The sequence below is a fragment of the Metarhizium album genome (assembly GCF_000804445.1).
Source record: "Metarhizium album ARSEF 1941 chromosome Unknown scaffold_1, whole genome shotgun sequence".
Lineage (NCBI taxonomy): Eukaryota > Fungi > Ascomycota > Sordariomycetes > Hypocreales > Clavicipitaceae > Metarhizium > Metarhizium album.
In genome coordinates, this window is record NW_024467575.1 from 1,823,098 (window position 1) to 1,849,837 (window position 26,740).

The following is a 26,740-nucleotide window of genomic DNA, read 5'->3' on the forward strand; positions in this document are numbered from 1 at the left end:
CGACCCGGCAGAGGGGGTTCTGTCAATGAGAATGAAAGGCATCTCATGCTTATGTTGTATACATGTCCGACCACACGCCTATGCGACCGAACATTACTCTGGTAGGATCCAGTAGCTCAAGCACGAGCTAGTGAGGCTATGCCACAAAAGTAAACAAAAGGACCGCCCCAGTTACCGTTGCCGTGAAAAGCTCCCCGCCGGCGGATTTGTCGACGTCGGCTGCGCCCTCAGCCTCCTCGTGACCCTCCCCAACTCGGCCATCTCCTCGCGACTGGCCCTGGCAGCGGCTGGACTCCCAAGGACGCTGTCGTAGGGTCCCCTCGAACCAGAGCGACTAGAGACAGCCGTCTCGTCACCGCTTCGAGGCGGCGGCGGCGGTGACGACGACGACGACGACGACGACGCACCCGCGGCGCCGCCCCATGATCCGCCGATTCCCTCCATGGTGAAATCCGATGCCGTGGGCGCGTCCAACACGTCCAGTTCCTCGGGGCGGAACACCCTCGGCAGGACAAGCGCGCGCAGCGGAATCAGCAGGAGGATGAAGACAGGGAAGCCGATGGCGGCGACGGTCTGGGTAATGGCAAAGGTGGCCCCGAAGCCAAGCAGCTCCATGGCGACAAAGAGCCAGACTGCCGAACGGCGCTTGATGGCGCGCAGAGGCGTGTCAGGGGGGGTGAGGGCGGCGTCGCGCGCCAGAAACACGAGCTTGGCGGTGATTCCATTCGCCTCGAGGGCCTGGACGCCCATGACGAAGAAGAGGCCGGCCAGGACGCCTTGGGGGATGAGGTGTAGGACGACGAGCAGGGGGGCCGTCATGGTGCCGAGGGTCAGGAGGCCCTGGGCGAGGTTGGACAGGCGCTGCTCCACGACGTGCGTGGCCTCGAGGGTGAAGTCGCCTTTATCCTGGCCCTTTTCATCGAGCCGCTTGACGGGCTTGGTGACACAGAGAGACTCGGTGTGGAAGGGCGCCTGGGGGATGAGGCCGTTGGGGAAGGGCAGGCCAAGGATGCCCGCGACGCCGGTGGTGATGCCGAGCAGGAAGATATCCCAGTGGAAGCCGGGGGGTTTGCGGAGCGGGAACTCGCTGCCCTGGGCGATGAGAGACGATACTTGAAGAAAAGCCCGTGGTTAGCGGCGAGCTTTCTTTGGCGGTTGACACTGGCCAAGGGGGGCGTCTCAAGCAAAAGAAACAAGAAACCAACCGTTGTGGTCGAACCAGAACAATATGGTCAGCAAGACGGCAAAGGGCAGGGCGATGAAGACTTGGCCGACGCTCAGATTCCAAAATGGAACGACCCAGGCCCTCCCGCTGGTAGGCTCAAAGGCGATGCCCGTGGGCAAGACGTCCAAGTGAACGCGGGCCATGCGGCCAATGTGGACGAAGCCGGTGAAGAAGATGATGGTCAAGGGCGTTCCGTAGTCCTTGAGAAAGACGCGGACGGGATGGGTGAACAGACTGCTCCTGCCGAGCTGGCCGCACACGTAGGCCACGGCGGAGACGAGCAGGGCCGCGATGATGGACAGGTAAAAGGACGGCCCGTCGGCCAGGCGGTCGAGGACCTGGATGCCCTTCTGGATGTAGATGAAGGCGACGTAGAAGCCGAAGATGTCGCAGGGGAAGCGGGTGACCCAGCGCAGCCAGTTGCACGAATTCGTCACGGCAAGGAGGACGTGTAGGACGAGGGACCATCTGCGCACTCGATCAATAGCTGTTTCCCCGGGGATGTCTCGTGCTGGGGGCTTGGGGGAAGCACACGTACATGCCTATCCAGGCCATGAAGCCAACGTAGTCGACACGGACATCTTTCATGATGTCGTAGACGGTGCTAACTCTGGCGTTAGGTTTCCTGACACGCCGCCACAAGATCAAAGAGGGGGGGGGTGAATCCGCCAGAGACGAGAGACGACAAGAAGAGTCATGACCAACTAGTTAAAGACGGTAATAGGCCCTAATACAAATCAGCATTCCCACGCATGAATGATACCATGGACAGCATCACCCTTGACACGCACCCGTCACACCAACAATAACCAGCGGCTGGGCGGCAAAGACGGAAAACACAACGGCGCCCATCACAGACGCCAGCAGCACCTCATTGACGCCGTAATTGGAGCCAGTCTTGGAGAACATGTCCAGGGAGAAGGCCAGCGCCGGCAGGATGCTGCATTGGTTTGTTATCGGTTTTGTCCGTCAGCCCTCGGCCGCGTCCCAAGGGGGGGGAAGAGGGAATGGAAAAGGGCATACTTTGCAAAATACATGTACACCGTCGCGGGGACGACTCTATAGTCCCACGCGTCCATCCAGTCGCTGCCATAATACGGCGCTCGCCTCCGCACGTCGTTGGCCATGCCGCGGAACAGATGGACCTCGTACCATTTCCCCTTCTCTCCCGCCGCCGCGGGCTCGCCGGCCGGAAGACGGCTGCTGTCGTCGTCCATGCTGCTGTCTCGGCCTGGAACTGGCGTGGTGCCCCAGCGTCCGTCAAGTGGTCCGTCAAAGGGCTGTCGAGTTGTGCGTGCGTGCCTGTGTGTATGTGTGTGTGTGTGCGTATGCCTCTGGAGGGTCGGGGCTGTGTCCGTGGTGATGATGATGATGATGATGATGATTGATATCCAAGAGATGGCCAGTATTTTGGCAACAACGCAGCTGATTAATTAATTCCCCAGCATGCTTCAAGTTGATGAAACAGCTACAGAGCAGGCAGAGAAATAACATCGACGGTAGACAAACGGTCCATGACGGCAACGGGCCCAGCTGCATCTGCGTCGGTCGTGTTTCCCCGAGGAGGAAGGGGCAACTGAGTAACTACCTACGGGGCTCCTTCCACGGGGTGGGCTTTGTTTGGGGCCGATTTCTACCCAAGTACTCCGTACTCCGTACCCAAGTAGGTACACACGCACCGCACACAACTACACACAGTCACCCAAATATCACACGCAAGCACCCAGGCGTGCCTTTCCCCTCCCTTCTCCGTCACAAACAAGCCCGGGCACGTCCATCATATCCTTGCACAAGTCATCGACGGCCCCGCGCCAAGCATCGCCAGCCCGGCTCCGTTAGTCAGTCGCCTTGGAACTTTTCACGCCAATCAGCATGCACGTCGCATAGTCAAGTCGCCACGCCCCGGCCAACAATTTCATCATCCGCTCCGCTCTTGTCGTTTGATACTTCGCGTCCCCTCGGACGACTCTACCGTGTTGTTCTACCCGCCTCAAGTATGACTACATACACTGACAATTCTTACAAACAGACAGAGCTTTCCCCCGTCCTCTCGGGCGCCACCCCCGACAGGCGCTGCGATGCTGAAAATACAAATGTAGCGTGTGCCTTCTTTATAGATGGATAAGGAGTTGAGAGGGGAAAAAAATACCACTTGACCCGTCTCAAGCTTGTCGCTCATTTGCCAGAAAGGCCTCGGGCTCTAATGCCCATCAGAGCCCAGTCACACCCCCGAGTCATTCATATCCGCCAATCCCCAAATCACATTCAAGTTCCCAGCATATCAATCAAATTCACATCGGCTGCTGTGTAACCTGTGTCGCTTCTGTCTCCCAGATTTTTGCCTTGGTCTTTCAAAAGACGGGATAAACCTGAGAGACCCCCCGTGTGTTGGCTAAACGCTGGCGCCGGCGCCCCAGGTCCTTCCTTTGGTGTATCAGTCTCCTCGGCAGGGAATGGTGGCGGTGCGCTCTCTTCCTTGCCGCCTCCGAAATACTTCTCAAACTCCTCGTTGTTGTCCTCAAACGGCCTCTTGCCCAGAATGCGAACCATGTCGTCTCGGACAAGCACCTCCTTCTTCAGTAGCTCCTCGGCAATGAGCCCAACCTCGCGCTTCTTCTCGAGCAAGAGGTCCTTGCATCGCTGATAGGCTTCGTCCACGATTCTGTGCACCTCCTGGTCGATTTGTTGAGCCGTTGCCTCGGCGAACGGCTTCTGCATCCGGTTCGGATCGTTCTCAAAAAAAACAGGCCCGACCTTGTCAGACATGCCCCATTGGGTAACCATATTTCGCGCCATTTGTGACACCTTCTTGAAATCGTCACTTGCACCAGTAGTCACTGTAGGAAAGTGAAGTTCTTCCGAAACACGACCCCCCATGGTCATCGCCATGCGATCCATCAGCTGGTTGGTGTTCATCAGGTAGGCGTCCTGGGGCAAGTACTGTGCATATCCAAGCGCACCCTGACCACGAGGGATGATAGACACCTTCAAAAGAGGGTCGGCGTGGCGAAGAAACCATCCGCAGATGGCGTGCCCAGCCTCATGATAGGCCACCGTCTTCTTCTCGTCAGGCTTCAACACAAGGGACTTGCGCTCCAACCCTCCAATCACGCGTTCAATGGCTCGCTCAAAGTGTATCATTTTGACTTCCTCGGCATTTCCTCGGGCAGCTGCCATACTCCTTAGCATTAAAACCACACATACACATATGGCGAAAGAGAAAGAGAAAGAGAGAGAGAGAGAGAGAGAGAATGGGTACGCACCAATGAGGGCTGCTTCATTGACAACGTTGGAGATGTCGGCACCGGAAAAGCCAGGAGTCAAAGTGGCGAGGCGGCCAACAAGGAAATCTTGGTCTTCGTTGGTGACAATCTTCTTCAGATACACCTTGAAGATTTCCTTGCGTCCGCTCATGGTTGGCCGGTCAATAAAGATGTGTCTATCAAATCGCCCGGGTCTCATGAGAGCCTTGTCCAAAATGTCTGCGCGGTTAGTACCAGCCAAGACGACGACTTGTTCGCGAGTGTTGAAGCCGTCCATTTCGGTCAAAATCTGATTTAGCGTGGCCTCTCGTTCATCGTTGCCACCAAACCCCCGTCCGCTTTCCATTCGCGCACGGCCAATGGCATCGATTTCGTCAATGAAGATGATGCATGGTGCGTTCTTGCGACCCTCGGCGAACAGGTCGCGAACTCTGGAAGGTCCAACTCCCACAAACATCTCGACGAATTCTGAACCGCTCACACTGAAAAAGGGAACCCCGGATTCACCCGCGGTAGCCTTCGCGAGAAGCGTCTTTCCGGTACCTGGAGGGCCGGCCAGAATAGCACCTCGAGGAATCTTGGCGCCAAGCTTCTCAAACTTCTCGGGTTGCTTCAAGAAACTGACAAACTCCATGATTTCAGTCTTGGCTTCCTCCAGGCCGGCCACGTCAGCAAACTTGACCTTGACAGCGCTCTCGGCGTTGAACTTCTTGGCTTTGCTCTTGCCAAAGTTGAACATGCCACCACCGCCAGCCCGGCCGCTCATGGAACGCTGAGTCCACAGGATGAGACCGATGAATAGTAGGGTTGGGCCAAAAGCCAGTAGGAGGTTACCAATCGTGCTACCGCCAGCCTCGTAGCTGACGGGTATTCTCTCCGAAGCCGGGATGCCGAGCTGATCCTGAGCCTCTTCAAGCTTCTTCTCGAACGACTCCACGGAGCCAATGGTGAAAATGTAGGTCCTCTTGCCACCGGCGCCAGCGTCGGCTCCAGGAGCGTCAGGATGCAGTTCGACACGAACTTGAGAGCCATTGACCACAACCATTTTCTGCACAAGGCCCTTATCCAGGAAAGCTCTGCGCATCTCCTGCCAGGTGATTTCCTTTTCAGAAAACGACTTGCTGAAGGAGTCAACAGCCCAAAGGGTGATACCGAGGACTAGACCAGTCTGGAGAGCGTCCATCCAGCCATTTCGCTCTGGCTTTTTGGGACCTCCAGGACCCTGCCGATGTGATCGGCCCTCTTGTGACTTTTTATCGTGAGTTTCGAATTCGGGCTCACTCTTGCCAGCCTGTTCACCACTGTGGTCGTGGTCCGGTCGTTGGTTCTGATCAAACATTCGGTTCCCTTTTCGTTGCTCCTCAACTTCCCATTCTGCCAAACGCTCAGCCATCATGAATACGCATCGCATCAGTCGGCCCTTGTCCAATATGGACAAGTTGCCAGGACCTTTGCGCATCTTGGCAAGCAAGTCACGGACCTCGGCAGGCGCACCAGTCTGCTGCAGTCCTCGCAGAATGTCCTTCAGCGTGGCCCTTTGAGCCTCCGGTAGAACCTTCTGAAAGGCATCTAGTTGGGCAATTTCGTCTTTTGATAGTCGAATCCATCCTTCGGGAAGTGGGGCAAGTTTCATGGACTCGGCACCTCTCTCTTCGCTGGCCTTGTTTTTCGCCTCGCTCTGTTTCTTGGACAACTCAGGTCTATCGTCTTTGTCCGCCTTCGAGTCCTCGTCTGGCTGCGGCGGCTTTGAAGAGGAATAGCACCTCACAGATATGCCATAGGCACCTGGAAGTTTCCGTGTGGAAGTCGATCGTGACACTGCCGACAATCGTAGACTCTTATGATAATTTGATTGTTGAGAGAGCCTGGCTAGCCGCGCCAGCTGGCTCGATTGTCGGAGATATCTTGACATGTTGGGCATATCTGAGCTGTCGCGGGAGGCGGAACCGCCGGAGTTGGGGAGGGAAGGTAACAGGAAGATCACCTTATCTCATGAGACGCGCAGACCAGGGCTCTACAGCTCAGAGGCGTTTTATTCGAGCGACACACACACCCGACAGTAGCGTAGGCAGAGGGAACTCCAATGCTACGTGACAACGGGTTCACGGCAACACAAGAATTCACGAAGGTGCTGGCGACGAGTCCACTGCGGAACAAGAGATTGAACTGCGTCACGTGGATCCGCTATAAATTGTGGGTCTGTAGGGTAGCTCCGCAGAGACCAGAACGGGACGAGGACAAAGAAACAAGTTTCCATGTGGAGAGTGAAATACTAGCAAACAAAGAGGATGTTCAAACATAGGTCTATCGTGAAGTTTATAATGGCGGTAAATTCCATCGAAGTTGCAAACTGTTGGGAGCGTTGAGGGTCGCGTTGGTCGAGACGCAACGCAGCAAGCTGGATCCCGGGGCAACCATCGTTTGGATTTTACCTAAATGGACTCATTGCATTCAAGACTTCGGTCCCAGTCAAGTATCCCATCGCAACCGCAGTAGAATGGACCGAACCTCGCCGCTTCCTTTAACTAGAACCCTCCGAGATGTATCGTCTGCCTCTACAACAAGCGCTCCCGCCTCTCCGTCAGCTGCGGTCAGGTCTGGCCAATCGCGCCAAACCTCAACCGCGACGAACTTTGCTATTTTGTGTCGAAATAAACAGCCCAATACTCGCCGAGCTTGTGGTTCCTCGCCAAGTTCGAGAAGTGCGACTCTCGGTTTCAGTAGCATGGCAAGATCCAGCAGTCTAGAGTAAAACACATCCTCATGCTGCCATCCAGCAGGAACGGGCGCATCAACATGTGGAACAAGGGCTAATCGCGGCTCGTACTTGCGAACAGAGTAGCTCAGTCGCCCTTGGGCAAGATCCCAGGCCTTCCGGGAGACATATGGTGGGTTTGATACTAAGATGTCGCAGGGATTTCGGGTCAGAGGGGCCACGTCTTGGTCCTTGAAGATGTCACCCCTCAAGAAGTTGAGCGTTTGATCCGGTTGGGAAACCGAAATATTGCCTAGCTTGGTATTGTGGTCAATATTGAGCTTTGCGAGGCTGATTGCTTGGGACGAAATGTCAACTCCTCGGACGCGCAAGCGCGAAAAAGAGGGCTGAAGCAAAGCGTACAAAAGCAAAGGAATGCAACCTGTTCCCGTGCAGAGGTCAACAATGCTCAGCTCGTCATCATCATTGCTCGATCTACTGGGCAAAAGTTTCCCTGACTTGATCAAATCTACAAGGTGATATGTGTAGGCCTCCGTCTCTGGGCGAGGGATGAGCACGCCCGATCTGCATTTGATATCCAGGGGCCCAAAAGGCTGGGAGCCGAGAATGTACTGTAAAGGTACACCACGACGTCGCCGCTGGCATAGTGACCTCAGTCGTTGATCCTTGCTGACGATGGACTGTGTGTTGATTGTCTGCGTTACATATTCCGTGAGCCAGCGGAGTTCATTTTGGGCGGATTGAATATCGCGACATGCGGGGACAAGAGCAGCAAGGTTGGGCGAGTGTTGTCTGGCTTGCCTGAGGAGCCGTGATGGAAGTCGTGGCATTGCCCGGCAGGTCTACGCGATCCACGCTCAAAAAGAGTGACGAGATTCGAGGCAGAGAAAAAATAAGAATAAAAATAAAAATGTGGGGCGGGCAATTAGGCGATGTGGTTTGTCCGGACTCTGGCGGGGTTTACCCGAGCTATACCCATCTGCGCTAAACCGGTGACAAACCACTCAGAAATGTGAACCACAACGCCAGCGTTATTTGTTTATTTATTTATTTTGGATAATTCTTATTCCTGCTATTTGATTTAATATCATACGAAATACCGTCTGGCCTGTTTTCTTCCGCGTGGATGTAAATCCATCACAGCCTTATTCAACGCCGAAATCGTTCACTCGCAAATCGAGGGCTTGAGCTTTGGAGACTAGCATACAGGATGAACGCGCCAGATCGGTAAGGACAAGATTTTCCCCAGCCAGCAGTGACACCTGATAGTTTCAGAGGCCCTAGCGTTCGAATACGTTCGTGGCGAGCCAGGGAGGTTCGAAAATGGACGAGAGGAGTGTTGTCTGTGCGAAACGTTTCTTTCTTTTTTCAGGAACCGCAAAGATGGCGCACTGCAACTTTGAAGACTGAAGATACTCTTGGTCCCCCTCCTTCAAAGGCCATGATGCAGTTCAAGCGAGCCGGGCCGGTCGCAGCTGCCCGTCGGCCTTCGGCGTCTCTGACAGCTGGGAGTCGCCACACGCGCCTCTCGTTGTCTTCGTTGGCTTGCAGTGCCTTGTCTGAACGAATTGTCGAGGGCATCCTCTCAAATCAACGACCTGTAACGTGCTGCGAATATCCGCCCCTCAGTCTCTCCAGCACATCTCTGTCATCATCTCTCATTTTCACCATGGCCGCATGCAATCCGAAGCACTTCAACATCCAAGACGACCCGTTGCGTGCTTTTTAACCACACTTGCTACTCGACAAACAGCTAACCGTGTACAGTTTCGAGCTCTTCTTGCTGAGCGAAGGGGAGAAGCGGATAGAGGAGAAGGTATACTCTGGTGCGCTACCGCAGAAACCGTCATGCCAGCCCGCCGCTCAAGTCTAATGCCAAGCAGGCATGTCCAATACGTCAGACTTTGTCTTGAACAAGGAGGACCACACCTTGGGTAACCTTCTTTCCGAGCACATCAAGGCTCATCCCAATGTCTACATGGCTGGCTATAAGCGTATGCGCCCCCACAGTCTCCCGTACACCATTAGCTAGTTAACGCAGTCTTGGTAGTTGGCCACCCCAACGTCCCTCAGCTCTTCATCCGCGTCCAGACGGACGGGACCAAAACTCCTCGCGAGGTGTTCGCCGCCGTCTGCGAAAAGCTCATCAATCAGTTGGAGTCGCTGCACCAAGAATTCACGCGTGAATGGGAACTTCGTCGCATCACCAACACTGGAGAGCAGGGCAACATGCAAGGAGCCGGTTTCTAAGGTGCAATATGGTACCGGCAAATCACGTATTGGCTTCAGGGGTGTCGGCGTTTGGGTATTATGGTACTTGCTTTTGCGTTTTAAAGAAAAGCCATACCGCAAGGAAGGATGCACTAGGACACAGGCAACATTGCACCGGATTTGCATCGCTAAGAATGGACTCTTGACAGAATAGTTCTTTTCCTCCATCTGGGGTGTCACCAAGGCGTGCTTATCTAGCCTGTACACGTTTGCGACCAAGTCTCGATGACTGCGCAGTTACCTCTTGCATTAATTATGTACTTGTCCGCAGTTGCTGCGAGAATGTGATTGGTTGTATTGTAGACTCAAAAGGTCCATGCTGGCACGACATTCCATTTCATCCGTGCTCGCATCTCAAACCGGGCCCTCGCCTCCGGGAATCAACTGCAGGTGGGTTAGCACACGACCGAGCGCTAATCTTAAGTCGCAGCCAGTGGTCTATCATACCATGCAGATATTATTACCATTGAGCAGAATCTTAGGCAGCTTGGTGTGATGTCCAGAGTAGTCGCTGGAGATGGCTTTGTCAGTAAAACCTTTGGGTTCGGCGTAAAGTCAACACATGGACCTACAATTCCGTCACATCTTCCAAAACCATATCTATACAGGTAATTCAGCATGACTTCATGACCATGGACGAGGTAAGATTACTTACTGACATAGTCGTCGAATCCGACGAGCGTGCCGCTAAATTCTGGGTAAGGGTTAGTCTTTTGGTCCAGGCTCAGGCTCGCGGGCTGGCGGTTCGAGGACTGATGATGGGATTACCCTTTTCGCCTTTCATGACAACCCATATTCTTGAGCCGACACACTTGTCAATGAGCTCTAGTCAGCGGTCAGCAGGCCATGTGAGATTTTGAGAGAGGCATCACGCCTCACCGAGGGGCAGCAATTGCGACGCCATTCCAGACGTTCGTTGATGGGATAGCGAGCCAGCGTATCCGTGCTCGCGTGATTCAGGTGATGGCAAGAGAAAAGAATTTAACCCTATTTTTGGGTATGTTGGCGCTTTTAGTATCGGATACTTCACCAGAGCAAGGGTTGCAGGATCGTGGCGACTGGGGTACTCGAGTCGCATGGAGCGTCGCGTTGTTTCCCACGTGTTCCCTTATGTAAGCAACCTAGCACAACCAACTGTCGCGCCTTCCTGCCCTATACCCTGTGGCCTGGCATCAAGGGTTGCTCACTTGACTACTCCAAATCTTCTCGATGAACCATCCTCATGGTTGCCTGTCCAAACACAGCCCACACACGCGCGCGCATTAGGCCATGGCAATTGGCCATCGTCGTCATGCAGTCTTGCGGCTTGGCGTTGCACATTCCCGGCTATTTATGACATGCTCGATCACTGCCACTCCGCGTGCTGTCGGTCGAGCCCAATCTTTTGTATCTGCCCACCGCCGTGTACGAGAGAGACGTTGCAGCCAACATATCCCTGCAACATTTGACGCTGTGCTTTCAGATACATCCTCAGTGAGACTGGTAGAAACAATGGCTCGACCACTGACTGCGGCTGGGGAAAATAAGTTATGGAGTCCGAAGCTGGGGGTTCGATTCTCTCCGCCACTAAAGTCAGCTCCAATGTATCCGCCACTGGATATGTCTCGCTTCATGCAGACGACGAGTGAGGGCAACGACATTGATAGTGATCCCAGGAGCGAATCTTTTCACATCGGCGCCAATGCTGTGATGAGACCAGACTCGGTTGCCCCTGCAATAACGCGTCATGTTGCCATCACCCAACAGAGGAGCACTTCAGCGCCGACAAGCTCTCAGACATCATCTCACCCTCTCACAGCCACTACCAATCAAGATCATAAAACATCATCAGACACAAAAACTTCCAAACTCAATTCTGGAAGCGACCCGGGAGTCGTTCAGCCACCGTCGACACCACTGAGCTTCAACATGTCCCCGTCCCTCTTCCACGCAGCCCGCGCCGCCAAACAAGGCTCCTCGGAATCATTCTGGTCACACGCAATGTATCAGCGCACCAGCGACGAGGGAGTCATTGAAAAAGTAAAAGTACACTATTGCACCAGCAAACACACCACGGAGGAGGTCTGCAGGAAGCACTTCTTCGGAGAGACAGTCCTCGGCTTCGACCTCGAGTGGCTGCCCTACGCGACCCGCAACGACGGGCCGCGAGAAAACGTATCTCTCATCCAAATTGCGACTACAAGCCGTATCGGCCTCTTCCACGTCGCCAGGTTCGGGCCAGACGAGGACCTCGTCCCCCCTGCCTTGCGCACAATCATGGAGGACGCCAACGTGAGCAAAGTTGGCGTCCACATCAAAGGCGACTGCACCCGAATGAAGAACTACCTCGGCGTCCAGGTTCGGGGGATTTTTGAACTCAGCCACCTGTACAAACAGGTCAAGTACACCGCGGCCAAGACGCCCAAGCTTGTCAACAAGGTGCCGGTCTCGCTGTCAACCCAGGTTCACGAAGTTCTCAAGTTGCCGCTGTTCAAAGGCGACGTGGTACGGTCAAGTAACTGGATGAAGCGCTTGGATTACCAGCAGATTTTATGTAAGCCGCTTGGAATATGAATATCCCTTTTCTCGACTCTCCCGCACCAGAAAATGCTCATGAGCCGCAGATTCTGCATCAGATGCCTATGCCGGCATACAATTATACCACGTCCTCGAAACGAATCGCAAGGGACTGGACCCGTGCCCCCCAAGACCTCACCACGTGGAGGTAGGTCTTCCGATTCCGACCTTAGGGCCAGAATCAGAGCCAGACGAGCAAGGAGGAAATCCGGTATTATTAGACCGCTCCTCCGCCTCAAAACTTGAAGCTGAGCTGCGGAATCCCCCCTCCACCCCTCCTCAGCCTCCACTACGAGATGCTCGCATCCTCGCGGCCGAGAAAAGGGCTGCTGAGTACCGCACATCCAAGACTTCGGCCGTCTCAGCGGCGCCGGCCTCTCTAAGGGCGTACTTTGTCTGGCACAGCAACGCAGACCTCAATCCCGAAGCTATTGCTCGGCTCCTGAGGGATCCACCGCTGAAAACAAACACTGTAGTGTCGTATATTCTTGACGCGATTGTTAGCGAAACAATGGCCTATGACAAGCGAAGATTAAAATCTGAGGTGTTGTCCTTGTTAGATCAGAGTGTTATGAAAGCGGGGAGTAGATATGGTGCTCTGATGACGTGTTGCGAGAGGCGTGATGACGCAGCATAATGAATTACCATCCCTTGGCGCATAGTGGTACATACGACTGCAATGTCACCATTGGTACCGAAGTAGTTAATTTATTCGTACGAGCATTACTACCTGGGCAATTAATCCAAGCACTAAAGTACTAATATGAGACCGCTGTGCCGTCTACGTCGGACCTTCTTACGGGTCAATCCGACGGAGGCAAAATCCCGCTTCCCCTGTTAATCTGCACCTTTTTATCCTCTCCTGCGCTCACAATGCCCCACGACTTGTCCCACACGATGCTTAACACCTTGGCGCCATCACCAGCGGGCGGCAACTTTTTGCCCTTTAACCACTCTCTGGGAATGGTGTACACAGCATTGGGGACAGTGTTGGCTCCCCCTTCCAATGTTGCGTGCCGTGCCCATCGGAGATCCCAGACTCGACAGGTGCTGTCCCATGAACCGGATGCCAGTGTGTATTGATTGTCTGGGGACGGCGACAGGGATACAACCATGTTTATGTGGCCATGGAGAGTCATGGCTGCCGTGGCGGTAGCTGACTCTCGGGGGTCCAGGAGGGTGATGTGTCGGGCTGAAGAGCCAGCGGCGACAAGCGAATGCGTGGGCAATGCGGCTGCACACATGATGGGATGGAGAGTTGACAATCTTGAGACCGCCTTCTGTGTAGTCAGGTCGATGGTCTTGACGGCATGGTCTTGCGATGCAGAGTACGCAACGGTTGAGTCGTGGGGGTGGAAAACGGCGGCAGTGACCACGGAATCGTGCATGGGCATCAGGGCCAAGGGACCACGCTGAGCGGCGGTAGTGGCGGCGGACAACTTGGCACGTTTGGTGGGCTGGGATGATGGCAGGGTTTCGGCATCAGCTTGAGGTGCCGTTTTTTTGGACGTGGTCCACAGACCGACACGCCCGTCCGAGGAGGCAGTGAGAATTCGTCTTGTAGCGCAGTTGACGTCGATGGTATGAATTTGCTTTGCATGACCCCGTAGTTCCATGTAGCATTTCAGAGAGCCTGACGAGTTTTCTTCCGACTCGGAGTAGTCCCAGATGAAGACGTTTCCTTCAAGGCCTGCAGAGGCAAGCTTTGAGGGAGATAGCCACTTCACAGTGTTGGGTCTTAACCAGTGCCCGGCTCCTCTACCGGCAGTAGATGTCGCAAGCACCTCGCCAGACGAGTTCCATACTCTCACGAAGCGATCGTATGAGGCACTGGCAAGTCTGTCACTGACAACACCGTCGACACCTCTGCCAGCAGCAGCTGTTGCTGATAAGACATCAACGCCGCCGACCCAGTCGTCATGCTGGAAAGTGGCTTGGTGGACGGGCAGCAACAGGCTGCGGACATACTGGAGATTCACAGTCGTCTCTGGCGAGAGGCCATTCGATTTGAGATAGTCATCGATAGAAGTTCGCAGAAACGTGCCGTTGACAAGGAAGTCGAGTGGGATGGGGGAGGACGTGTCCAGCATGGACTCGGAATTGAGAATTCGAGAGAGGCCATAGCGCTTAATGTCTGGGAGACGTAAGTACGGCTCTTTGTATGACAGAAAGGAGATGAATCGGACCTGCCGGAACAAGCAACTGTCTCTTGGACTCTGGAAGCTGAAGATCGTGCTCGTTGGTAGTGAAGGTGACTTTCACCTGGGTTGGTGAGGAGTCCATCTAAGCGACAAGTGCCCCCAGGCCACCACACCGCATTGACAGCAGCAGGAAATGAAACGTTTGGCAGTAAGCGGGCGGGTTTTAACAAGCGGTGAATACTTGTTCAAAGGATGGGAAATGCTGCAACAGTGGTGTATTGATTTACATGGCGAAAAAAAAAAGGCCACTCAAAAAAATTCTGGGATAGCCTTGCAGTTTTTGAGACCCATAGCGGAGACGGACGCGGGACAATACGGCCAATAAGCGGCGGGTTTTAACGAGGCTGAGATCAATAGTGATTGGATAACAACGAAAGCAGACGTAATTGGATCAGGTTATCAAGCGATGGCAGGGAGTACTAGTTGAAGAGAGAGGCTGAGGGGATAGCTAGCTGATGTGCGAGCAAACCTACCGGCCAATTGGGGGTAGCGCGCTTGCGAGGCTCAAGTGAATGGGTCATTGTCCAGAATGGTCCGTTACTGCCTTTGCCAAGTTCTCCAGCCAGCCTCAAAATCGCCGTTCCATGATCAGGTTGTCACACGAACCAGGGCGGCGGCCCAGAGCCAACCAATTAACCCCAGACCCACTAGCACCAGGGTCATTCGTCGTCTGCACCAGGCGGGTGGGGAGGCGAGCAGAGTTGACACTGATCAACTCTGTATGGACCAGGACGCAGCCCGGCAGCTCGTGGCGGCCAAGTGGGTCGAGAGCTCTTTGCCTCTCGCAGCATCGTGACATCAATTGTCTCTTTGTCGCCGTCCCTCCGCCTTGCCGCCGCCCGGTTCACAGCCCCTCATCCCCATCAGCCGTTCCATTCCCGCGGCTCGCCTCCGTAAATGAAATTCCTCCCCTTTGCTTTTTCCCGCCCGTTGTGCTTTGCATTCTGCTGACGAGCCGGGGCTGCTGCTTGTTCCCTGTCGCCTTGGTCTGGTCCCGCCCGCCGTCTGGCCGCTTTCGATCAGGCTTCCCGACAAGCCCAAAACGCCTCTGCCAGCTCTCAACTTTCATCGCTGCCCATCCGCAGTACTTCAATCGGCTTCAGTAGCTGCTCCTACAGCTTCGCACCTCGCACCTCCATCTGCAGGTGCTTGGAGTCTGCTGTTACCAAGCAGTCGCAAGTTGCAACTTGTCGCATTCCGACGTCCCCGCTTTCCGTTCCCTCCCCACTTTGCAATGGCCGAAGGCGAGCCCATTCGAGACGTCAAAAACCACCTCCTCTTTGAGATTGCCACCGAGGTAGCTCACAGAGGTGCGGCAGCCAATTCCACAGCCCCTCAGTGACTTGTTCTTGTTCTTTTTCTCGTTCTTCTCTCTTGCCTGCTAACTCTGTTCGCCTGCAGTGGGTGGTATCTACTCCGTCATCAAGTCCAAGGCGCCCGTCACCACCGCCGAATATGGAGATCGATATACCCTCATTGGACCGCTCAACCACACCTCTGTACGTATCTGAGTCTCGCTGCCCAATTTCCTCGCTACTGTCTCTCTGACAGCTCTCAGGCGGCCGTCGAGGTCGAAGAGATGGAACCGTCCAATCCAGAGATTGCCAAGACCATGCAGGCCATGAAGGACCGAGGCATCGGCATGCTGTACGGCCGATGGCTCATCGAAGGAGCCCCCAGAGTCTTGCTCATTGACACCAAGACTGCCTACAGCTACATGAATGAATGGAAGACGGATCTGTGGAACATTGCAAGCATTCCGTCGCCGCCTGGTGACGACGAGACCAACGAAGCTGTTGTATTTGGGTACCTGGTAGCATGGTTCCTGGGAGAGGTGAGTACAGCCAGACAATTCCGTGATTTGCCGGCCACAACGAAGCTGATGCCCGGGGCGTGCAGTTTGTATGTCATGAAAAGAAGCGAGCCGTCATTGCTCACTTCCACGAGTGGCTTGCTGGTGTTGCCCTGCCGCTGACCAAGAAGCGTCGTATTGACGTCACCACCATCTTCACCACCCATGCCACTCTCCTCGGGCGATATCTTTGCGCCGGCTCCGTCGACTTCTACAACAACCTGCAGTACTTTGACGTTGATGCCGAAGCTGGCAAGCGGGGCATCTACCACCGGTACTGTATTGAGCGTGCCGCCACGCACTCTTGCGACGTATTCACGACCGTCTCTCACATTACGGCATTCGAGTCTGAGCATCTGCTGAAGCGGAAGCCCGATGGCGTGCTGCCCAACGGCCTCAATGTCACCAAGTTTTCCGCCGTCCATGAATTCCAGAACCTGCACCAGCAGTCCAAGGAGAAGATTCATGACTTTGTTCGCGGTCATTTCTACGGCCATTATGACTTCGACCCAGACAATACCCTGTACGTCTTCACTGCTGGTCGCTATGAGTTCCGGAACAAGGGAGTCGACATGTTTATCGAATCTCTGGCCCGTTTGAACCACCGCCTGAAGAACGCCGGCAGCAAGATGACGGTTGTGGCCTTTATCATTATGCCGGCGCAAACTACGTCGCTCACAGTCGAGGCCCTCAAGGGCCAGGCAGTCATCAAGTCGCTGCGGGACACCACGACCATGATTGAGCAGAGTATCGGACGGCGGATATTCGAAAGGTCCCTCAAGTGGCATGAGGGAGACCCAATGCCCGACGAGAAGGAGCTCATTTCTGGCCAGGACCGCGTCTTGCTCCGGCGTCGCCTGTTCGCCATGAAGCGGAGTGGTCTGCCGCCCATTGTCACTCACAACATGGTCAACGACCAGGAAGACCCGGTGCTGAACCAGATTAGACGCGTGCAGCTCTTCAACCATCCTTCGGACCGCGTCAAGGTGGTGTTCCACCCCGAGTTCCTCAACTCTGCCAACCCCGTGTTGCCGCTGGACTATGACGACTTTGTACGAGGCTGCCACATGGGCATTTTTGCCTCCTATTACGAACCGTGGGGCTACACGCCAGCCGAGTGCACCGTCATGGGAGTGCCCAGCATCACCACCAACCTGTCGGGATTCGGCTGCTACATGGAGGAGCTGATTGAGAACTCGAGCGACTACGGGATTTACATTGTCGACCGGCGAACAAAGGGCGTCGACGATTCGGTCAACCAGCTGACGTCGTACATGTACGAGTTTTGCGGCAAGAGCCGCCGCCAACGCATCAACCAACGGAACCGCACCGAGCGCCTCAGCGACCTGCTCGACTGGAAGCGCATGGGCATGGAGTACGTCAAGGCCCGTCAGCTGGCATTGCGGCGGGCATACCCCGACTCGTTTGCCGGCGACGAGGAACCCGAGGACTTTATCCCCGGGGTGGAGCAGAAGATATCTCGACCATTCTCCGTGCCCGGCTCGCCGAGGGACAAGAGCGGAATGATGACGCCGGGAGACTTTGCCAGTCTGCAGGAAGGTCGCGAGGGCCTGAGTACAGAGGACTATGTCGCGTGGAAGCTGCCGTAAGTCGTGCCGCCCGAGTCGCCCAATTTCCTTTCAATTGAAGAAGTCTAACATGAATTGTATTACCAGTGCAGAGGAGGATCTCGAGGAGTACCCCTTCCCGTTGACACTGCACACCAAGCAGCCCAGCGGTGAAAGTCCATTACCACCACCCGCTCTGAACGGGAACTAAGCAGAGCATCCTATTCTCCAGTGACTGCAACACGCTGTCTTGTTGTTTCATTACTAAACCGCGCTCTTCTCTCACGCACTGCCCGAATGGTTGGCTTCGTCACGTCTCGCAGGTACATGATGAGGGGGATCTCTGTGCCGCAAGGGGAGGGGGAGGGGACGGGGGGATGTGGCCGTGTTATTCCCAAGCTAAGCTAGATTGGTGAGGTCGGGGCATTCTCATTTTCGCTTTTGACTCTCCATCCCCCTCGCAATCAGATAGCTAGCTTTGTTTCGTCCAGGCGCACGATTGTACGTGCCATGATAGCCCGTCATGACCAACCAGGTGATGGCGTCGGGTGCAACAACAGCAATGTCTGATAAGCAGCTAGCTAGACTAGGCTGTATTGCCATGTATTACGAGGTTGCGTTCGAATCTTGAATGCCAGTAGGACTGATGGACTGACGGACAGGTCGGCCCGAAGAATGGGTGGTCAGGTCCGATGCTCGCCGACGCATCTCGTGGACGCTGCACAGTGTACATGCAAGCAAGCAAGACTAATTTGCGCGTGCGTGACGGGGTCGTGAAATCGCGATGCGCGGTCAGGCTCGGCGGCCGTGCGGGAAGTCTAATTTCACGGGCGAACCAAGCGAGGCTGCGTCGAGGGAGCAACAACCGGGCGAGATTGACTGCCGACTTCGAGAGTGCAATGCCGAGGTTGGGTTGCTGCAGGGTTGGCTGATGCGAAAGCCGGGTGGTTTGTCGAGCTGCAACTCGCAACGGGACAGCACCCAAGGTAGGCTTTATGCCATGGCCTGAAACATGACGTATCCCGTAGCGCGTGCGTGCGTGCGTGCGTGCCTCCGTCCGTCCGTCCGACGGCGCGTGGCACAAAACGTCGGTGTCGGTGAGGTGAGGTGACGTGCAGAGATGGCTGGATGGATGGACGGCCGGCCGAGCTGGAGGCGGCGGCGGGCACGCACGGCCGTGTTTCGTTTGGGCGACCTGCCCTAGGACTGGGACTAGCAACGTCGTAGTCAGTTACATGTGTGATGTACGGAGCAGCTTTAACTTTGGAGATGGAAATGTCATGTCGGGGGGGTTGGGGGGACCAGGGAACGGAAGGAAAGGAAAGGCGGGGAGGGGGCGCTTAGAGGCGGCACATGACGTGAGGAGAGGTGACTGACGGCAGAGAGCATTACCGACCGAGCACCGAGCACCGAGCACCGAGCACGGGAGTAGCAGGAGGCGGCGAGACGGAGACGGAGACGGAGCCGGGGACGGCGACGGCGACGGCGCCGGCGCCGGCGTCGATGGTGGACTGGCGACCCGCCGTCCGGCCGTCGCCGTCGTCGCACAACCAGCGACCGCGGGGCCTTGGTCTCTGGTGAACTGTCCATTTCCGATTGCCTTTTGCCAATTGCCTTTTCGCCTCACTCGCCCCTGAGCACGGTCAGGTCACGTCGGCGACAATTTTCCGCCCCGGCATCTCCCCCAGCCAAATTTGAGGAGTGGAGCGGGGCGAGCCCTGACGCGTGGCTGGCGCTAGTCTCGGGGGACCTGGGACCTGGTTGGTCGGGCCACGGGCGCCTCCCGGCCGAGAGACACGAGGCAGCGTCGATAAATACTCTGTGGTGCCCTGTGCCTGTATGCATAGACGCATGCACGAGCACGGGTTCGACATGGCTGCCAACACGCCGTACTCCGTGCTCCGTTCTCGCAGACTCAGACTCCATCCGGCACGGATTCCTGGCCCCGCGGCCGAGTGCCCAGTCGCCTCACCTTCAATTTCACAACCTCGTCGAGGCCAATCCCATCTTCGCCGCGCCCACTCGTCCACTCGTCGCTCACCCGGCCTCGGTCCTGGCATCAAAATCCCACGTTTCAAGTCAGGGCCCAGGCGGGGACCCGTGTGGAGGGTGGAGCGGCGCGATTCGCCATTTCCGCACGCCGCCCCTGCCAGAGCGGCCGCGCGCGTGGGTAAAAAGCAAATTGAAGGAAGGAAAGCTGGTGATGACGCACGGGAGCATCGAGCACAGCTTGCAGCACATTAATGGATGCTAGTGCTGCTGCTGCGGGCCGTCTGTCCGCAGTACGTACTCCGTACCCCGTACGTGGCACAGACATGCCTACCTAGGTACTCACCCACGTACTTGTCACCAACTACTACCAAGTACTCCGTACGTACTACTTGTATTCATCCCTCGGCAAATCTAGTGGCCATTGCCGCAATTGCACCCTTGCCATGCATTCAACGCGCCGTCATTTCATTCCCGTCCTGGCCTCCTTTATGCCTGACTACATGGCGTGGACCAGGGGAATAAAATAGAATTAAACAGAAAAAGCCCACAGCCGGCCCCCGCATCCGCTCCGGCTGCGCCTACAGAGCACACAGCACACAGCACACAGCAGAGCACAGCATCATCAGCATCGTCAGCGTCGTCATCCCGATGCCCGCGCCCTCGACAACGTGCCGCCACCAGCGGCGCGCAACGCGGCGGCGGCTCATGCAGGCCAAGCCGACTGGTTCGTCAATTTGCGCAACACACGCCAACGAGCCTGGTTTGTGCCGAGGACATGCGACGACTGCAGACATCGCCCCGGACCCGTTCCGTCGGTACCCACCCGTACTGTCTACTACGTACCAAGTAGGAAGTACTTGAGTAGGTACGGAGTACTTGAGTACTGAACCAAGAACTCCGCACTGCTTGGTACAATTCAGACCCTGACAGTTGAGCCAGGATCTGACGTAGCAGGGGCCCGGGGCCAGCCGGGGGGGGGGGTGGGTTTTAAAGCTACTCCGTAATAAGACAGGTTTTTAGAGAGCACGGAGGACCTGCTTTTCCTGATCAAATCTCTTATTGGCTGCATCTGCACAAAAGTAGTACTGCGTCTACACCTCTGTACTATGACCAGTTGACTGACCATCGTGTCGTTGGCAGTTCCGGGCTGCGACAAGCACACAGGCACAGGGGCCTTGACGGGCAGGGAAAACCGTCCTGGCCTTCCCTGCACAGCACAGCACAGCACAGCACAGTCTTTGCCAGTCTCGACCGTTGGCGACGAACCCAACCCCTTGCGCAGACGCACCTACATGTCCATTCGTGCGACGGGCAGGCCATGCCTCAACGCTTCGATGCTTCAATGCTCCCATTGGCCAACCTCGCCCACACATGCAGAGCGGCTCGTCGACGACGGCGGACCCAAGACACGAGGCCGACACCAACACACTTCACACGCGACTGCAGTTGGGGTGGGAAAGGAAGGGGGAAAAAAGGAAAAAAGAAACGAATTGAGACCGCATCTGGGTTCCTCAAGCAACAACAAACATGAAAATTAAAAAACAAACCAACAAAACAATTTGATTCTTGGAGCTAGTTTTTCTCGTGTCTTGCTCTGCCAGTCTTGACACTTCTATGAAATCAAATGCCGCCATAACGCCAAAATTGGAATTGCCGAGTATCTTGGCCTCTCATTAACGTATGTACTGTGTTGCAAACGCCCAAACACCCCGTATTGAAGCAGGTGAGCACCTGCCGCCTCCCAAGTCCGTAGGATTCGCCACCCGGGGAAAAAAAAGGCAAAAAGAAAGACAAGGAAAAAACAAATATCAATATCCCGCCTTGCCCGGAGTAGGGTCATACGTCCTTGAAAAAATTAATGCGCCGTCGTGTCAAAAAAAGTGTCATCAGGAGGAACAGGTTAGTGTCATTAGTTGTAAGAATGCATAGTCGGAAGAGAACAAGGTCAAGGAAACGAGTCGACAGTTGTCTCATGCCTTGATGCTTCGTTGTCGCCCAAGAGATAATCCGGTCCGGAATCGGTTCTTCGGGGACCTTGGTGACGATGCTTCACTTCGTGGAGACGATACAGACCCATGTCGCTGGGCCTTCCCCGTGACATCCTGGGGGATGACGGGGCTGAGAGTGCTCGACTCCAGGCACATGCTCTTTCTTGGATCCTCGTCTTCCTCAACTTCGCCAACCATCTCCATTGGTGTGAGTTGGCTCTCGTTCTGGTGCAGGTTCGGCTTGCTACGCTTCTTGACCAGGCTGAGGGTCCTTCGAAACATGGACGTCGGCGTCATAGGGCCTCTGAGATGCTCCAACGCCTCGTCCTTGACCTTGGCATAAGGATCAATCTGCAGGAAATGGGGCCGTTTCTTCTCAAAGCCAGTCGTCATGCTGCTCGAGCGCGGAGGATGGTGAAATGCCATGGTGGAAGACGAGTCTGAGGAGACGGATCGGGGTCGTTGAGGTTGGAGAGACGGCTCGGTACTTGTGCGCAAGAGACCAGCTCCAGCTTGTCCAACTTCGCTCGAACTGGGCGACATCGACCTCCGTGGGGACAAGGTCACGATGGATGGCTTCCCATGGAAGACTACAGACACCACGCGCGCTGTATCCTCGCGGGCCGCCTTTCGTGTACTGGGCCTTTGCGAGGCCGCCCCGCCGTCAGATTCCGTCTCGTCAAAGTCGGAAAAGTCGTCGGCTGAAGATGAAGCGTCTTCCTCGGAAGACAGGTATATTTGGTGCGGCGCGGCGTGTGGTAACATTGGCCGGTCATCGTTAGGTGCCTTCTTTTGAGGTATCGAGGCGAGAAGCCTCGACGCCCGCAGGGAGCTCTTGGCAGGAAGAGCAGGCACCTCCCCAGTGGTCATGGCGAGGCTGGAGGTGCTGCTGCTGCTGAGGTCCCGGAGAGAAAGCATTTCGGCTTCCCCCTCTCTCTCGTGCGCACTACTCTTGCTACCAACGGCGCTGTTGCTATCGCCACTACTATCGTCGTGGTCGTTTTGTTCGTCCGCCTTGGTCTCCGACTCTACCGTCACACGCAGGTTGGATTCGCTCCGTGACGGCCGAGGCTGGTCCTGTGTGGAAAGTTGCGAGGGTAGACTCTCCGAAGAGGCGGGAAGGGAGCTTCTATAAAGCCTCTGGGGTTGGTTTTCGTCGGTGGCAGCATTGTCCTCTGTGGACTGCTGGACTGGAATGGAAGCAGCGCCATATGTGGGCTCTTGTGATTGCAACATGGTCAAGAGTGGTGTGGAACAAGGCCACACGCGAAGCAAGGCAGACAGACAAGTGTGGGTGGCTCCTTTTAATTTGTCCGCGGTTCTGTTTCTCCAAGTGGTTCAAAAATATACACGACCGAGGTTGTGAGACAGGTAGAGCTGAGATGAGGCAAGCAGGCAGACCTAAAGGACCTAGTATTCGTCTTGGAGTAAAGAGTTGATACAGCGTCTTGGCCACGGGCGTCTTGGTTTCGAGGCTGGGAGGTCTTGGAACAGACTTGGCTAAGAAAAAAAAAATAATAAAAAGAAAATCGACGAAAGCTGCGAGGTTCCAAATGCCAGCGCTTGGAACAGAGGGCGCCAGGACGCGACGTGACCAAAATGACCAGGAGGTTATTCCGTACTCGGTAGCGAGATGGTAGACGAAATAGCGTCAAGCGTGTAGCGTGTGAGCGTGTCTGGGTGAGCTAGCCAGCTGCCTTGGTCGAAACGAGAGAAAGGAATTCGATGAACGAAGGACGCGAAGACAAATGTCAGAGGGGTGAGGGCTGGTTGGAATGGCCGAGGAATGTTTCAACCGTAGCCTCCGAGCTCCCTAAACGTATGAGAATGGTAAATGGTATGCGAGGAATGGGTATGGTATGGAACACCATTCGGGGAGTGGGAAGGCTGGACGAGATATGGAATATTATGGATGAACGGCACCTAGCGGCCAGGGACTCGCAAACGCTTGCACGACGCCAAGTTCATCCATATGATGGACCACAGCGAAGCGTGCCATGGACGGACGCATCCACACCGTTTCCTGGTAAAGTTGACAAGGACCAAGTGGGCGAGATACGGATGTTCCACTTCTCGAGGTGGCAGGGCGGCCGTGCGCAGGATGCGGCTACGCACTGGGTACAAGCCAGCAGTAGCGCGCCAGCGGTGCGACCGGGGGGGTGGCTGGACCCGCCCTTGGTGCCTGTCTGTGCCTGTCTGTGCCTTGTCGTTACGGAGTCGTGGTGCTAGTACCTACTTCCTGGCCTACTTACTTCAGTACTTACTCGAAGTGCTTACTTCCTCAAGTGTGTAAGTACCTACTCCGTACCTAGGCACTTCTTTAAGCACGTTGTCTGCCCGTGGAACCGTCATACGACATGGTCAACATGTCGTGTCCGTCCCTCGCTTGTGCCCACACATCACACATGGCAAAGCAGAGCTGGACGTTGGGAAACAAACTATTCTTGTGCATCTCTGGCATTGGGCGCTCTTGGCGAAGCGCGGCACAAAGCCCTTAAGTCTTGGTTCTCGACAACCGCCAGGACGGAGTCAGGCGTGCTCCGCAGGTACTTTATGCAATACCAAAAAGCACATTCCTTGGTAAGAAGTAGGTACCCACGAGCAAGTTTCAAAGTGCGGCCAGCAATGGTGCGCAACTGAATGGGCCCAAATGCGCGCAAGGGCAAAAGTGGAAAGAACGATCAAGCTCGTGGGCCCACTCGCCATCGTCTCCGTCGACTCCGTCTCTGACTCCGTCTCCGTCTCCGTCTCCAACGTCGAGAAAATAACCTACCACGCCTGAGCGGATTCAGATTTCCTTGCAGCATCGCCAAATCTGCCGTCTTGACCACAGACGACCCATCTTGGACCGGTTGCCGGCGCAGTATGATCCAGTGCTGGTCACTATTCACGCAGGTCTTCGCGCCGGGGCCTGGTTCGTCCTCGTATATTTGTGGGCGCCGTCGCAAGTCGGTCATCCTCGGGCAGGCTGGCCAGCTCCCTCAGTTGGGGAAAGCAGAGCCAGTCATTCATTCGTTCCGAGATGCCGCCCACTAACTACTACTACTACTACGTACCACCACCACGGAGACGACCGACCACCACGACACCACGACCACTAGCCCCGCCGGCCGTATCTGTGCTCTGGCGAAAGCCTAAGTTGTATTCGTACGTTCGGATGCCCAGCCCAGGCTGCTTAATCCCAATCATGGGTGAGAGGCTGGCCTGGATGGTTGGATGGTCGTTGCCTGTCAGAAGTGGCTTGTCGCCACCATTTCCGATGGGTTGCGAGGCACACCCTACGATACCTCCGACGCCGCTTGGCTGTGTCTTTGATGGGACGATGCCCTTGGGCCGGTTCCTTGTCTTGTGGCCCGCATTCCTTCTCGGGGGACGCTGATGATGGCCACCCACGAGGGGCGTACAAGTCTTGACAGTCCTCGCAAACTACAAAACCATGGGGAACAGGAATAAATCATGCCACAAGCATGTAGTAAAGAGGATGCCAGGGTGGCAAGTGGTCAAGACGATCTGCCGGGTGAGCCTGAAGGCATTCCGAGACCGTTGGGGGCTCAAGCCTAAAGCGCTGCAGCAATGTGGCTTTGTGCGACATGCTGGACGTGATTGGGCACAGCCTCGACCACCACGACGGCCAGTAGCAACGACAAGAAAAAAAGGCTCCAACGAAGTAACGGCTGTCGGAGACGTCGTGAAAGCCATCTCTGACTCTGTGCCCTTCAACACTCGTTCTGTAACAACGGCGTTGTGCTGCCTCTTGTTTCGACTCTTACCTCCTCAAGTGCGCGCCCTGTAACGGAGCACAGTCCGTCAGGCGGAAGCTGTTGTTTGGTATTCTTCCTCGGGTGGATGTGGAGATGGGATTTCTCCGATTTGACGGGTGATTACTGATGACGCACCTGACGCTTATCAGTCTGGGCGACGATCCTAGGTTTGCCCCTCTGTCCCCTATTTTGGGCTTGGGTTCGCTGAAACGGCAAATATCGGCTTATCCGAGTTGGCAGGCTTTGATGGGTGAAAGTTGAAAAAAGACGGCCTAGTCTCAGGTGCAACGGACGACGTCGTCTTTTCTCCCTCGGCGATTCATGGCGCCGAGTTTCTGCCTCAACCACACTCAGCGGACCGCCACTCGGCGCAGGTCCTCCATGGGAAAGGTAGACAGGTGGATGGTACCCGAGAGCTTCACGCCTCACACCCGAGGATAGTCTTTGGGAGGCTCACGCGGACACTTCTCGTACACATTGCTCTGGGCGAGAGCATTTATCGCGCAGTGTCTGATTCATGGTCCAACTATCATCATGTCTCAGGTCTTGTCTCACAGGTGCTAACCGGCGAGGTGGCATGTGAGAAGTTGCCTATAAATAATACCCGCATTTGTGGTTTATTAAAAGCCGTTACCACGACGCTTACTATTAACCGGATGCTTGCGCACAGTGTACTCGACCCCAAAGCCACAACGTTTTCGAAAACACGTATAAAACGCAACTAACAGAAGGCTAGTTCGCATTGCCATGACTCCCGCGCCATACATGCCCTGCCGACGGCAAGTTACAACGCATCGTGAGATCTGCCTCGCGCGGCAAACAGCCGGAATGTGGACTCGAGCCGAGGCTGCCTACACCAGACGACCCAGTACGGAGTACACACCATACATAATGCAGTGGCAGTGGCTGAGAACCACAGGTCGCAGATGCATGGGCAAAGCTGCTCCGGTTGTTTCTTCAATAGTCCGAGGGTGGCTTTCCCGTAGTTGCAACGCAGGGTCCGCAGCCAGACCGACTTTTGACTTTTCCTTTTGCGTCTCTCTGGCAAGACCAACACGCCATATCGTTCTAGTATTTGGCGGCACATGATGAACGGCATTCACGGCGCGTCACGTGAATTCCCAATTCTCTAGATTTTCTCTGAATCCCCATCAAACTCAATACGATGTGTGAAGCGTCTCGGAGGGGTTGAGACGGGTATTGCGCCAAAATCGTCCGCTGTGCGGCGTCACGAGAGACGCATCTACCGAATGTCGACTTCTTTGTGCTCTGACCGCCGCCCTGGGTTCACTTGGTTGTCGACATACAGACGATAATGACACAGTCATGATACGCGGCTTTATCATG

The 26,740-nt window shown here is 55.4% G+C and overlaps 8 protein-coding genes across 8 annotated transcripts; 3 read left to right on the plus strand and 5 right to left on the minus strand.

The window, feature by feature from the left end:
* Positions 1 to 171: 171 nt before the first annotated feature.
* MAM_00521 (Bicarbonate transporter, eukaryotic) lies at positions 172 to 2,442 on the minus strand (the record flags this gene model as incomplete). Its single annotated transcript, XM_040819320.1, has 5 exons — positions 172 to 1,112; positions 1,206 to 1,693; positions 1,764 to 1,929; positions 2,017 to 2,165; positions 2,249 to 2,442. 5 exons carry the CDS (start codon positions 2,440 to 2,442, stop codon positions 172 to 174), a joined length of 1,938 nt encoding a protein of 645 aa, XP_040682585.1.
* Positions 2,443 to 3,490: 1,048 nt separating this feature from the next.
* MAM_00522 (matrix AAA protease MAP-1) lies at positions 3,491 to 6,400 on the minus strand (the record flags this gene model as incomplete). The annotated part of the gene is made up of 1 exon (XM_040819321.1): positions 3,491 to 6,400. The coding sequence occupies one exon, from the start codon at positions 6,398 to 6,400 to the stop codon at positions 3,491 to 3,493; it is 2,910 nt and encodes a 969-aa protein (XP_040682586.1).
* A 557-nt stretch (positions 6,401 to 6,957) lies between these two features.
* MAM_00523 (Modification methylase HemK) lies at positions 6,958 to 8,034 on the minus strand (the record flags this gene model as incomplete). The annotated part of the gene is made up of 1 exon (XM_040819322.1): positions 6,958 to 8,034. The coding sequence occupies one exon, from the start codon at positions 8,032 to 8,034 to the stop codon at positions 6,958 to 6,960; it is 1,077 nt and encodes a 358-aa protein (XP_040682587.1).
* Positions 8,035 to 9,089: 1,055 nt separating this feature from the next.
* On the plus strand, positions 9,090 to 9,454 carry MAM_00524 (DNA-directed RNA polymerase II subunit RPB11; the record flags this gene model as incomplete). Its single annotated transcript, XM_040819323.1, has 2 exons — positions 9,090 to 9,198; positions 9,255 to 9,454. The coding sequence occupies 2 exons, from the start codon at positions 9,090 to 9,092 to the stop codon at positions 9,452 to 9,454; spliced, it is 309 nt and encodes a 102-aa protein (XP_040682588.1).
* A 1,602-nt stretch (positions 9,455 to 11,056) lies between these two features.
* On the plus strand, positions 11,057 to 12,668 carry MAM_00525 (Ribonuclease H-like protein; the record flags this gene model as incomplete). The annotated part of the gene is made up of 2 exons (XM_040819324.1): positions 11,057 to 12,008; positions 12,079 to 12,668. 2 exons carry the CDS (start codon positions 11,057 to 11,059, stop codon positions 12,666 to 12,668), a joined length of 1,542 nt encoding a protein of 513 aa, XP_040682589.1.
* A 166-nt stretch (positions 12,669 to 12,834) lies between these two features.
* Positions 12,835 to 14,314, minus strand: MAM_00526 (Ribosome biogenesis protein YTM1; the record flags this gene model as incomplete). The annotated part of the gene is made up of 2 exons (XM_040819325.1): positions 12,835 to 14,165; positions 14,218 to 14,314. The coding sequence occupies 2 exons, from the start codon at positions 14,312 to 14,314 to the stop codon at positions 12,835 to 12,837; spliced, it is 1,428 nt and encodes a 475-aa protein (XP_040682590.1).
* Positions 14,315 to 15,466: 1,152 nt separating this feature from the next.
* MAM_00527 (glycogen synthase) lies at positions 15,467 to 17,863 on the plus strand (the record flags this gene model as incomplete). Its single annotated transcript, XM_040819326.1, has 5 exons — positions 15,467 to 15,542; positions 15,634 to 15,731; positions 15,791 to 16,066; positions 16,132 to 17,690; positions 17,761 to 17,863. The coding sequence occupies 5 exons, from the start codon at positions 15,467 to 15,469 to the stop codon at positions 17,861 to 17,863; spliced, it is 2,112 nt and encodes a 703-aa protein (XP_040682591.1).
* Positions 17,864 to 21,614: 3,751 nt separating this feature from the next.
* Positions 21,615 to 22,868, minus strand: MAM_00528 (uncharacterized protein; the record flags this gene model as incomplete). The annotated part of the gene is made up of 1 exon (XM_040819327.1): positions 21,615 to 22,868. One exon carries the CDS (start codon positions 22,866 to 22,868, stop codon positions 21,615 to 21,617), a length of 1,254 nt encoding a protein of 417 aa, XP_040682592.1.
* Between the last annotated feature and the right edge of the window lie 3,872 nt (positions 22,869 to 26,740).